The sequence below is a fragment of the Sander vitreus genome, chromosome 17, assembly GCF_031162955.1.
Source record: "Sander vitreus isolate 19-12246 chromosome 17, sanVit1, whole genome shotgun sequence".
Classification (NCBI taxonomy): domain Eukaryota; kingdom Metazoa; phylum Chordata; class Actinopteri; order Perciformes; family Percidae; genus Sander; species Sander vitreus.
Genome location: NC_135871.1, coordinates 25,161,784 through 25,175,931, shown reverse-complemented (window position 1 = coordinate 25,175,931; position 14,148 = coordinate 25,161,784). Strand labels below are relative to the sequence as shown.

General features: G+C 39.9%; 1 protein-coding gene across 4 annotated transcripts in view; it reads right to left on the bottom strand.

Annotated features, from left to right (window-relative positions):
- Nucleotides 1-8,734: 8,734 nt before the first annotated feature.
- Nucleotides 8,735-14,148, bottom strand: part of abch1 (ATP-binding cassette, sub-family H, member 1) — a 30,150-nt gene continuing 24,736 nt past the window's right edge. For 3 of the 4 annotated variants that reach the window (XM_078272431.1, XM_078272432.1, XM_078272433.1), the window contains exons 18-20: nucleotides 13,689-13,848; nucleotides 13,060-13,164; nucleotides 8,735-11,400 (exon numbers count right to left, since the gene is read on the bottom strand). In XM_078272431.1, the coding sequence (XP_078128557.1) occupies nucleotides 11,294-11,400; nucleotides 13,060-13,164; nucleotides 13,689-13,848 (372 nt within the window). In that variant the 3' untranslated portion in view covers nucleotides 8,735-11,293. The remainder of the gene's footprint in view (nucleotides 11,401-13,059; nucleotides 13,165-13,688; nucleotides 13,849-14,148) is intronic. The other variant, XR_013503296.1, reaches the window with a different exon arrangement.

Below are 14,148 nucleotides of genomic sequence, written 5' to 3'. Positions count from 1 at the left end.
TGGGCACAGAAGACTGTTAAAATCATCCGTATTTTGACTTCCAAAGACTTGAGAAGTGAATCCATCCCAGATGTGTAGCAAACAACATCATTACACTACAGCTCCAGCTGTGTATATATAATCCCTGGAAGATTTTACCAGAAGACCTCTAGTTTGTGAGAGTGTCAATGCATTCTCATGAACGGGTTGTGTGTGTGTGTGTGTGTGTGTGTGTGTGTGTGTGTGTGTGTGTGTGTGTGTGTGTGTGTGTGTGTGTGTGTGCATAATTGGTTTGAGTTGGAGACAACTCCTTCAATGTGAGAATGAGTGGAAAAATCAGGTGAGGCCAAGAACACATTAAATAGAAGTTAACTTCCCTCATGCTAATCACACACACACACACACACACACACACACACACACACACACACACACACACACACACACACACTCTAACGCAAATGCACACAGAGACAGACATATTTTTTTACACTGCTGAGACGCTGTAAAACACACACTTAACATTTGCTAATAAAATACACGCCTGCTGCTATTCTGAAGGCCAGAAGTGAGAAGTGGGCGTTGCAAGTTGAATCGTTTTCCAACTGGAAGACTGGACTCTGCCTTTAAGACTTTAAGAAACCATGTGTGCACAAAAAACACACACACACACACACACACACACACACACACACCTTACATCATTTTAATCTGTGTTTGAACTCTTCTGTTTACATTGCTATGGTTACAACACCAACACCTTTCCAGGGCTGGAAGCAGCAGACACACCTTCCTTTGATTCCACGGGTGAAGGCAGCCAGTTCATTTCACTCCTGATGGATGTTTTGACAAGTGCTTCTCTTTCCAAAAGCCAATGAGCTGCACTTCTGTGTGAAGCATCAGGAAATGATGAAAAATGTAGAGACACACACACACACACACACACACACACACACACACACACACACACACACACACACGGTGCGTATAGTCTGATTTCAACACTTTCAGGTACACGGTGGATTCTAGGCCTACTTGTGTTTTCACGCTATACGAATCCTTGCTTGAGTGCAAACCCATGTTACACTGTGAAGTTAAGGGCATGTCATCTGTTGCAGGCTGCTTTTTCTTTTTACTTGAAATGAAAATAATTTAACATTAACAGTCATTCTTATTAGCACTTATCTAAAAGTAGAGTAAATAAAGTGCCATAAAAATACATGAAATAGCAGAAAATTGCAAGATATACAAAGACAATAAAACAGTTAGGGGTGACAAGTAGAGATTTGAAAGAGGCCTACATTATTTATCATGAATTAGAAACACAATATGACACATGAGAAAAGTTAAAAAAAAATACATTGTCAAAGATCAAAGTTTTACTCCATGTGTACCATTAATTCCCACCGGTGCTGCTTTGCAGTAAAAGAAATGTGAAATTTAATGTGATATACCTGTAAAAAACAGTTTGTAATGAATGTAATAACGACACTTTATTTTCTTTATTTCAGTTATAAAATATTTTTGAAGGTGCTTAATAGAAAATTGTTAAACTAAAATGTGAGATGCAAGGAAATATACATTTCAACAAAACTGAATAACAGTTAACACATTACATTCAACCAGGTTTAGAAAAGTTAGAGTTATTGAAACTACTTAGGAACTTGTGTAATCATTTTTGATTCCTGAAACTAGACTGCAAGACAATCTTAAGGACCTGAAGAGGAGTGCTGGTTGCAGTGCAGCTGGCTGCTGAGTCTGCAATGAAGCTAAATACAATCATTAAAATATTCAAATCAACATTGTAATCACAGATGTAGAAATGCGGTCTCTTGGCCTGCGTTAAGTTAAAGCTCTGCTGCTGCATTCTGATTGAACTGGAGAGTAAAAGTTACTTCTGTCTGCAGAAGATGCAGAAGAGAAAAAAGTTTTTTGATTTTGATCCAGTTCATCCCCAAAATACTGCACCATAAAATATTTTCATAGCTCAGTGTCAAAATTTACAGTCTTAGCTTTTGGCAAACATTCTCATGCGAGTTAACAAGCTATTGCAGGTTCTATGTTTGACAGGACACATGTCTGCTACTGAATATTTTGACAGGGATTGAACTATGGCCTCATGTTTATGGAACAGTGTGTAACTAATTAAAAAAAAGAGAGTTTTAAAATCATAGCTCAACGCTGGCTCCCCCCACACACACACTCACTTTGTATAAAACAGTGGTTGGTGTATTTTCTGGACATAGTTATGCTTGAGCTCTCTACAGCAAGGATTAACAAAGCCAAATCATCAACTATCAACCTATGGGAAAGCTCAGCAGCACAAATATCAGATTTAATGACTTCAACCCCACAAGAATTAGAGGAGAGTGATTAGGCAAGGTGTGGTTCCTGTTTGTTTGTTTGTTTTGTTTTCCTTGAGGCCGCAGAGGGTGGGGGGGGGGGAGAGGGTTTTTATTCTTGTTCAATTTGTGTTTATCTGTTCTGTGCACCATTTGCTATTACCTGTCTTACGTTGTGGAATTTGTTTTGTATGTCTGAAAGTGCCAATAAAAAAGTTGATCACAAAAAAGAAAAAAAGAGCGTTTACAAACTCCAAAATGTTGCCATTTAAAAGAAAAATGGGGATCAATTGCTTGATCGGATTTGTTTCTACCCCAAATCTCAGCAACAGAATCTGCTCTGGTCCCATGTGATGCTGACAGTGGACAAAGTGTGTGGGATTGCGTTGAGGGCAGACTGTTCTCAACAAGCATTTTATGCTTTGTTGTTGTTGTGCGATAAGACCAAAACATAGCAACAGCTGTGCTGCGTTCAGCTGCACAAGGGAGTCAGGATGGCTGCGAGGAGAAGTCTTTGCTGGTGTGACAGGATTATGTGATAGAAACATGCTGTGCTCATGTGTAGCCAAATATTAAATAACACTACTGTCCCGTGTTTGAGGGGCCGAGCGAAGCACTGTTGTCATGCTGCCATGGTGACAGTAACCATGCACAGGATAATGTTTACAGAATGTTTAGCATATCACAAAGCAGGCACATGGGGTGACTGGACCAGATGAATCAAGTGTGTGTGTGTGTGTGTGTGTGTGTGTGTGTGTGTGTGTGTGTGTGTGTGTGTGCGTGTGCGTGCGCGTGCGTGCGTTTGTGTGTGTCTGTGTCCTACATTCTGTATTTGATTAACAAACTAAAGCCAATTGCACATATTGTGAATGGATGTACTGTGGGACTGGCAGTGCTTAACATTACTTCATTTCCCTACTGAAGTACCAAGTATTCAGTAACATGTCTGTGTGTGAGTGAGAAAGTTTACGTGATCTGTGCATATGTTGCAGTATGTACTCCACAGTAATATTCTCCAGATGTTGTTTTGTAGTAAATGGAACAGAAGGACACTCCTCACATGATAACAGCATTGCTATATCATGCTGACAAAAGTTGAAATCTTTTCAAATAAGATTTCAAAATCCCTGCACCTGCCTGCACGCATCATGAGACACTTGTCAACCCTGAAAACATCTTGGTTGTAAACTGGTTATGAGAAACTAAACATGCCAAGACAAGAGGCAGACAACTGGCAAGATGTTTTTCCATCTCAGCTGTTGGTAGCCCAGCTGGCTGTACAGCTAAGATGAGATGAGATGAGACATGCAGCAAAAGGCCACAGGTTGGATTTGAACCCTGGCAGCTGCGGTAAGGACCGAGCCTTGGTACATTGGGTGCACGCTCTATCAGGTGAGATACCAGGGCACCCCAAACATCATGGCAGTTATTAAAGGTGCTGTCGCTAGGATTGGGAAGATCCAGGACTTAGTCAAAAAATTTGAACATCGACAACTTCTCAGTCCCTACCCCCTTTCAGGTAAAGCCCAAAGCGGTCTCCTAAGCCTCTCCCCCCACAAGGAAGAATGAATGCGTGTGCATGAGCAGTGACTGACACACAGTTAGATACCCCCCCCCTGGCCCTGATTGGAGGATCTGAACAGGGAGCGGTGGATTTTTGCAAATCACACTACAGGCTGTAGGTGGAGCCAGAGGACCAGATTTTTTTTTAATTACCTGCTTCATGTAGTTCTACTCAAACACAGGGTCAGTTTCAGCAAATATGACAGAAAGTTAGTTTTGTAAGGCTTACCTACTGCAACTTTAATTGAACATTAAAAGCAATCTTTCTCTTTGTGCAAATGTTTTAGTTACCAAAAGCAAGGATAAAAGATGTGGTTTTTTGGTTTTTAGTCATGCGAGCTGCGCCGCTCTATGGATTTCAATGTCGGTCTGTCGGTTGGTCCACTACTTTGGTTCGGACTGAAGTATCTCAACAACTGTTAAAAGGATTACCATGAAATGTTCATGGACCCCGGAGGGTGAATCCTACTGACTTTGGTACCCTAAACTTCAGTCAAAATTTTACTTTTTCAGTGAAGCTACTTGTTTGACTAGCACCAACTTATTTTAGACATTTATGGTTCCCAGATGATATATCCTAATGACTTTTCCTCTAGTGCCACCATGATGTTAACATTTGTTTTGAGTGAAATTTCTATTGGATGGATAGCCATGAAATTTGCTTCAGGATGAATTGTAGTCTCGCATTGCCAGATCACAGCGCTGCGGAGGAGGGTCTGGCTAGTCCATACATTATTCCGGGATGGGAGAAAAACGTGCTCTGGTTTATTGGCATTTCTTTAAACCAATTACAATCGTCTTGGGCGTTGCTAAGTGCTGGACGCAAGTACGGTGCTTTTGCAAAATAGCCTCGGGAAGGAACTTGTTTTGGTGGAACATGTACACATATGGAGGCGAGCTCTGGAATTAAAATTACTCTCGAATGTGTGAGAATATTACTCAGAAAAAAGATAAATATAATTTGATTGTCTGTTCTAGCTCGGAGGATGTTTCCTGAATCCACCGGAGTTTGGCCAGCACGAAGAAAGCGGAAGGTGAAGGACATCCGGCACCAGAACTATCCCATAAATGAAACATCGTCGATATATAGACTAGATTAATTTTAATCCCTTTGGTGATCCCTTGACTTCACTAGCGCCATCATCAGGTCAAACATTCCCTGTAAGCTGGTGACATGGTTTCCCTTTGTTACTCATAAACTCTGCACTGATTGAATTACTCTGTTCTGTCTAAATCCCTTTAGATAATTCAAACAGATGTAAACACATGGAAATCACCATCAGCAGTTCAGTCTCCTCAACAGTGAGGTGATAATGACATTTTAAATCTGGCATCCTGCTGGTTGCTCATGGATCAAAAACCACCAGATGTACCTTTTAGGGCGCTGTCTTTGTAATGATGATAGTGATGAAGCAAATTGAAAAAAGTGGGTAATCTATAATAGACTGCAGTCGAGGAGCACTGAATCGGCTGTAGCCAGGAGGTAACAGAAGGAGCTCTGGAATTGGACAAGGTGTTGGTTAAATTCCTGAGACAGTCTTGGTAAATATTGGCCATTTGTATTTAACAAAAAATAGCCACTGTTTGTGTCCTTGAGCAAAGCATTTAACGCCAAATTCCCCAAATTTGCAGATCGTCAGTAAGAGAGGAATGACTGTCTTGAGCAAAAATCAAATAGAGGACAGACAAGTAACAGTGTAGATTCCCCCAAATAAAGCCTGTAATTAACCATAGCATAGCCACTGTGAACCAATAGATTAAACAGGCTACTTTACTATCACTCATCAATACTGTGCGTCTGTTCTTGTACTTTTGCTGCTGTGACATTTCAAATTTGGGATCAATAGTTAATCTTACCTTACTTTTTAGGTTTGTACTGCCATATTGCTCTTCTCTTCATTCTTAATGCTGGCATTTGCAAGAAGACATGTCTTCTGTAGCCTCTAATGTCAGTTCAGTGTACAAAACAACTTTAAAGTTTAATGTAATCCATTACTGTTAATGTAAAGAGTTCATTTGGATATTTCCGGTCAGTGTTTGTTGATCTCGTCCCGGTTAAGTGGATGAAATCATACCCCAAATACTGTATATCATAACCTTTATTGCCATATGTACAATTGTACACTCTTCATGCTTTGTGACCCTTTGTTAACTGAGACAGCAGTTAATTTGAAGCCAGGTTTAATCTCAAGTTTTGCAGAACAATAAATTATGGAAATTGTTGTAATTATAACCACATGACGTGTTGCAAAATGATTAGGGGAAACGTAAACCAGATGACGAGCTGTAAATTGGGTTCAACTTTAAATGTTACTGGAATTCTCTGTTAATTAAATTTTGAGAAACATCTGGATCAGTTTAATAAATTACCCTCCATGCTCCTTTACTGTTTTCTAATCAATCATCTTGATTTTTGACTCCCATGATAACAATTTAATGCAACATTGTAGCCTACATTCTGTCCATATCCTATATTGTGACAGGAACACACATTATAGTCCTACAAGACTATGGATGTCATTGCATGTAATTACAGAGTCACTGACTGTAATTAGGTATGGTGTCGTCACTAAGCTCACTAAACACTGTAACTGGCTGTGGATAGACAACCACATTCTTACTTCACATTGAACTAAAGGAGCTTTTTAATAGCACCCTGTCAGTAAGGCTGTTATCTATTTTACAGTGGTTGCATTACGAGGTGTACCATTTTTGAAATGTTAGACACAGACGGTTAACACACACAAAGGAAAATGTCTTGGTGATTTTCGCAACAGTAACCGTAGTCTTGTGCACACACCACAACTCTGCACAGATATTAAAGGATTTACACACAACTATTGGTGTAATATTGGGTCTTTCCCATAATGTGTCTCATCTCCGGAAATGCAAACATACATACAAAAAACCCAAGAGCGCACACAAACACAAATACACTTACACAATACACTAATACACTCAATGTGTGCTCAGTTTATGAACACACACCACTGAAAACATGAGCAAGCACAGACTCATTACCCACAAGACACACCTACAGAACATATCAAGTCACACACACACACACGCACGCACGCACGCACGCACGCACACGCACACACACACACACACACACACACACACACACACACACACACAAAGTTCAAACAGTCAACTAGTGAGGATCTAGATTATACTGAAGGCAGCAGGGTCATCATCATCACCATGGTAACAAGCAACACAGTGATGCAAGTGAGCATGATGTCATTGAATGAATCTGTCGTCCATGGCCTGCGGGTGTTTTTGTAAACACGGGAATTGTGGGGGAGATTTTGTGCTTTTGGTATTGTGTAAAATCTGGCAACGCTCTGAAACGCCAAACCAACGAGACAAAGGGAGGATTTCTCAACGAGGTTTATTCTTTCAAAATACATGAATAGAACTTCATTAAAGCATGTCTGCTATCACAGTGCATACATGTCACAACACAGGAGCGGAAATGCTTTACATGCCCTTTGGGGGGAGACAGCGGAGGTAGTCGACTGGAGTTTGGAGCAGAGTGGAATTTATAACATGACATATGTTTACATGAACTGCAATATCCCAATATCAAAGTAAAAAAAAAAAAAGAATACATATACAGTTCTGATTACCTTAATCTGAATGAAGAATATTAAAAATTACCAATTTTATTTGCTTAACTAATTGGCATTTTAGGCTTCTATTCAAGCTGCGAAAACATTATTTATTAAGAGTTTACCACTCAAAAACTCTGCTTTATCAGGTCTGTGTGGCTGTGGTTTGATCAGATTTGACTAGTCTTGCTTGCTAGACCTATCTCCAGATTTGACTGACAGTGCCCTGCAATCAAGATCAGATTTCCATTTAAATATTGCTAAAAGTCTGATTTGTGCACAGAAATATGTGACATCCCGCCCTCTTCAAACCACAGACAAAACAACACAGACATAAATCACACAGAGGGCATCCTCAGTCATGCATGTAGCATTATAGTTATTCTAATTTAATAAGAACCATCTAATCAGCTTTTTTTTTAAATAGTGTCTTCAGCAGTATAATTGCAGTTCATCTAAATCTTATAAAAAGCTTTATGCATTAGGGGTTTTGTTTCAAGATGTTTGCTTTTTACGTAATGGTTGGTTGATTGGTTGGTTGGTTGGTTTTGTAGGCAGATTATCCAACTGGAGCATATGTATACACTACCATTCTAAAGTTTGGGGTCACTTAGAAATTTCCATTCCACTCCATTACAGACAGAATACCATCTGAGATGATCAGTTGCATTGTTTTTTTAATCAGGGCAGCAGTTTTCAGATGACATTATGTGCTTACATAATTGCAAAAGAGTTCTTGACTGTTGTAGAAAGAAGTGGATGATCTTTAATGCAATATCTACATTGCCCATTATCAGCAACCATTCATCCAATGTACCAAAGGCACATTCTGTTTACTAATCTGATATAATTTTAAAAGGCTAACTGAGAAAACATTGGAGAACCCTTTTGCAATTATGTAAGCACATAATGTAATCTGAAAACTGCTGCCCTGATTAAAAAACCAATGCAACTGATCTCAGCTGGTATTCTGTATGTAACAGAATGTAATGGAATGGAAATTTCTAAGTGACCCCAAACTTTTGACCGGTAGTGTATGTGTGTTAATAGTGAACAAAAGTGTATTCCTTGAAAATGAATATAGCGCACTTTAGAACAAACCTCATCACATGATAATCTTAAACAGATTAAACACCCAATTGTCCAGAAATATATAAAAAAAAAAAAAAGTGTGAAAATCACAATATTACCAAATAATGTCGATACGTTCACATAAGCTTTGACAATTTTACCAGAGATTGTCCACCATTTTAAACTTTATAAAGGTACATTACTGTGTGATGGGGGTCAAGCGGGGCACGGAGGCAATCTCACCAGAGTGTGGGATTCATCTTCAACTTTCTGTCAAGGTAAGAATATAAACAGAGCTAATATATATACTCACAGTTGGCTCTTCTATCAAACAAGAACACAATATCCCTTAAAATGTGCGACAGGAACACTGATGACTATACAGCAGAGCAACAGCAGATTTACAGTGCAGGGAACTCTTTCCTTAAGATTCAACATCCAACAGTTTACTATACACCCAACTTTACCATTCCACCACGACGTAATCCAACACAAACCGAGCAGAGGGATTTACAGACATTTAGATTCATTATTTATCCTGTTAATGGACACAAATTCTTCATTCACAACCACATCTTCAAGTGCTCATATTATGCTCATTTTCACCTTCATAATTGTATTTAGAGGTTGTACCAGAATAGGTTTACATGGTTTAATGTTAAAAAAACACCATCTTTTTGTTGTACTGCACATTGCTGCAGCTCCTCTTTTCACCCTGTGTGTTGAGCTCTCTGTTTTAGCTACAGAGTGAGACATCTCACTTCTGTTCCATCTTTGTTGGGAGTCACACACGCACAGTAGCTAGGTAAGGACTACTTGCTAATAAGAAGCAGAGTATGAGGGCATTCCACGCTAGCAGCTAGGCGAGCATTATAACGTGTGTTACAAAGTGACGCACGTTTGTCACGGAAGTAAAGGCTGGACTACAATAGAGCTGTTTGGAGCAGTTTATCAACAGTGTTTTCTGTTGGAGATAGACAGATGGACTTTGGGCTTTTTCACTTTGTAAACCTATAAGATGCACAAAAGATATATATATATATATATATATATATATATATAACACAATAAAGGAAAGGGAAAAAGCCAAAAAGCATAATATGACACTTTAACACAACACATGCTGGTATATGTGTTTAGTCCTACAGCTAAAATGGAAAAACATCTGATATTAAAGAAATGTTCAGTATGTTCAGTATTAGGCATGCATCCAGATGAATGTAAACATTTCTAAGTCTTTAAGATTGGCACAACATATGATGCATAGTCTGGAGTCTGCTGCCTTTTCTATACTGCAGGTCTGTCAAAGTTTCTCCATTTCAAAAATATAGTTTGACATTTTGGGAAATATTTGCTTTCTTGATGAGAGTTAAATCTCTTGCGACATGTTGAATCCAAAACAGCATTACTCCTGTGTGCTTTTACTCTGTGCTGTTCTTTGTGGAAGATTCATAAACAAAGTATACTGTGTAGAGTATGAGCAGTTTGAAACTTTTGTGTAAAAAACAGAACACATGTTGCATGGATGCAAACGGCTTGAACAGCATGACACACCTGACCTGTGAGAAGAATCTATCCAACAGCCTCCACTCTGTTGAGCAAAGTGGAGAAAAACAAAAACTTAATTATACAGTACCAAGTCTTTCCCATCACCAACATCAAACCTTCCCTTCCCTCTCACCGGAGATGCAGGCTCATAAACATACGTTTCGGAGACAACCATCAACCTGAACTAAGAATGAGGATGACCGTTTGCAGCTGAGCGCCTGTTAACACACCAACATGAGTTACCACTTCCTGTCACACACCAGATGGGGCACGTATATCTAAACATAGACTTGACTTAAGAAGATACTGTTGCTGTGGGAAGCCTGAATGGGTGAGAATTTCCTGAACAATATGAAGCGATCAGCACTTTGAAACCTATTCTGGGTTCCCGCGTCATAATGCCACAACAATCCTCTCCTTAAGTGTTCTGCTTAGCGAAGCAACTGGAGAAAATAATAAAATATTTTCTTGCTGTGCTCAGACTCCTTTTCACATTTACATACAATTTCTCTATAATGTAAATATAATGTAGGCAACAAATACTGTGCAGACAAAAGCATTGTCCGACAGCTAAAGTCAGTATATTCACCACCAAATCTCTCTATAAGCATTAAGAGCGAGAGCAAACAGAAATAAAAGAGCGACCCTGAGTTGGTACATGATCCATTCTGGGGGTGAAATGTTCCAACAAGCTGCACATAGAAGTAAAACAAACCATAGGACTAAACACTTTCCTCAGTTATCATTAACTATTATAACATATTATATAACATATTTTCATTTTGTGCATGTACATATTCTGTCTTGTGTACTTCTACGTGTAGCATTTTGAAATTTCACTCTTGCAGGCCAAAGCAACTGTTGCAGAATCAGGCAGCTGATTGGAGTGTGTGTGTGTGTGTGTGTGTGTGTGTGTGTGTGTGTGTGTGTGTGTGTGTGTGTGTGTGTGTGTGTGTGTGTGTGATGGATAATGTGAATGAGGAAGAATGAACCTCAAGGCAGCAGTCAGTTCAGTCATCACTTCATTAAACCACAGTATTGGCACCCTCCCTCTTCCTGCTCTTTGCTGCATCCAGTCCCTCCACGGACAGGAGGCCCAGGTGAGTCGTTGTGCTCTTGGGCTTCACCTGACGGCTCTGTCCCAACCCTAAAAGAAGGTACTCTGGGACGAGGCTGTCACGTTCGCAGCTTTAAGATGACCGTGGCCAGGATGATGAAGAAAGTGTTCCAGCCCAAGGTGACCGCAAATCCTCGCCACACTATCATCCGAGACAGACCCCAACCTGTTGGAAAGATTTATGTTACTGCTCACTGTTTAGATACAGGAGGCCAAACAGTTGGCTGTTGGTGCTTGTCAAATTCTATCAGCCATACAACAACTTTGGCAAAATAAAATACACTCTTAAAGCTATAGTGCGTAGTTTCTGCCGCCCCCATGAGGAATTCTAAGTAACATGATACATAGAATTCCCCCCACTCCTCCACGCATTTGCTAGTAGCCAAGGAGGACACGGAGAATTCAAAAACCATGATGGACTCTTCAGAAGAGGTAATTATCTTCACTAGAGTTTCTGCGCGAAAGTCGCCAGACGATACCAACTTCTGAACATAGCCATACTGAGAAATACAGAGAGAGTTGTGTGGAGTCTTAATTAGCTTTGTATCAACTCATTTGGCAATGGCTTGAATGTAACGGACGTTCATTAATATCAAAAAGTTACGCACTAAAGCTTTAAAGCAACAGTGGTAGCTAAAATAAGTTAGCTTAGCATAGCATAATGACTGGAAACAGGAGGAAACAGCTCGCCTGGCTCTGTCTAAAAAAAACAGCTACCTACTAGCACCTCTAAAGCTCACTAATCAACATGTTACATCTTTGTTTAACATCATCTACATCTTTGTTTGTTTAATCCATACAAAACTGGACTCTGTTTCCCTGTATTTATACTAAGCTAAACTAACCAGCTGCTGGCAGTAATTTATGACAGTGGAATCTATCTTCGGCATTTCCCAAAATGTCAAACTATTTGGCAAAATGTTTAATTAAATAAAAAAGTGTTTTTGCATGCTAGATCACATTGATGAAGGCTGTAATTTATCCAAACGTTATGGTGATGACATATGAGTGACAAGAACAGATGGGTTTCATAATGTCTCTAGTTTACATGCTTACCATGTGCAACAAATGAAGTAGTGGAAAGTTTTAACTCCTCTCAGATTAGTAAAATGTTGTTGAACTCTATTGACTTTCAACACCTGGTTTTATTAAATGATGCAGGTTTGCATCATAACTTGGAACTTGCAGCAGAAAAAATTACCTTTTACTGTCTCTACTCAGTGCATTTATTCCATTCTAAAAGTTTGTTCTTGACCTTGGAAACAGCAGATGATATGAGATGATAATCCAGATAATACTGCATATCTCAAACATCTGGATAGAAGCTGATCCATGCTGTAGTGATTTATGCATGTAGAAACATTAAAATACCATATGGGATGAGACACCAGGGTTTAAGTGAATGCAGTTGCAAAGAATCCGTTAATCCAGTTAATCCCCCGAATTGAATTCTGACACGGTCAATTTCTGCCTGTGTCTCGTCTTCCACTTCACCTCTACGATAAGGTTTTCAAACAGGAAATGGCTCCTCTGACTTCCTGTGCTTGGCGCGTGTCATGTAACATGGAGGGAGCTCCAACTGTTGTCTTATATTTCGGAGACAGGGAGGTCAGGAGAAGGCTAAAGATTGGGAGACAGCGAAACCACTTTACCTAACATCCCAGGACGTTGCACAGGATCCAGAGCTGATTAATGATTTAGACTCCTGACTATGTTGTGTATAACAATCTGTGTGCATGCACCTGACCCTACATACACTAACTACACACCAGGCAATAGCATTATGAAACTGATGAGTGTTGTGTAACGTGTGTGTGTACGTTACCTCTGTACATTATACAGCGAAGGGCTTCTGAGGCGTAGGTCTGAGGGAGAGCCAGGCTGACATAGCGGAGAGGATACGGGATACACTCCACAGGCCAGATGATACCTGAAGTACAGGACAGAGAGGATACTGTCATTTTTACCTGCTGTTAAAATACAGTGTGCATCTAGATGTTTTCTGCTCATAATGAACCTCATAAAGCATTTCAACAATCTCTGTTTTCTCTTGTTATGTTGCCCTGTTGTGATGAGAACAAAGCAGGCAAGGAAGTGAGGATGTTGCAACAAAATAAAAAAACATGATATGAGGTTCAAAGTTCAAACAACTGCCTGGAAAATAATCTCACCACAAGATCCAAATTTCTTTTTTTTTTTTACTAACCACTTTAAGGACATCTGAGGTTCAAATATCATTTGATATGACAGAAGTCCCACGACAGCTACTAAATGGACCTTGTAGTTACATGTTCTTTACTGCTGTTTCAAAGCTCAGAATACATTTTGAACCTCAGCTTTTGAGTTACCGACAAAATATTTATTTTCAGAGAGAAAAGGCTGCATGAGCCGCTGACAGTATTTCACTGCAGGATGGGCAGTATATTGGTCAAACACATGCACACAAAGGCCTACCGCTGAGGATGAGGTTAGGGTAGAAGATGCCCAGGGCGGCCTGGTTGGCATTCTGCTCGTCGTCGATTGCGGCTGAGATGACAAGACCAAATGAGATGCCGGTGATGCCCTGCATCACGATCAGAACTATGACCAGCGCCAAGGAGCCTTCATTAGGTATCTGCAGAGAGGGAGAGAGAGAGAGAGCGAGAGAGAGAGAGAGAGAGAGAGAGAGAGAGAGAGAGAGAGAGAGAGAGAGCGAGAGAGAGACAGAGAGAGAGAGAGAGAGAGAGAGAGAGAGAGAGAGAGAGAGTGAGAGAGAGCGAGAGAGCGAGAGAGAGAGAGAGAGTACAAAATATAAATGACCATAAAAACAAAACAGACAATATTACAACCATCTTTTTGGGATATTCTTTAGCGAATACAATATTTGATCTTAATCCATTCATTTGTGAAAACGGTATATCTCGGTCAGTCTATG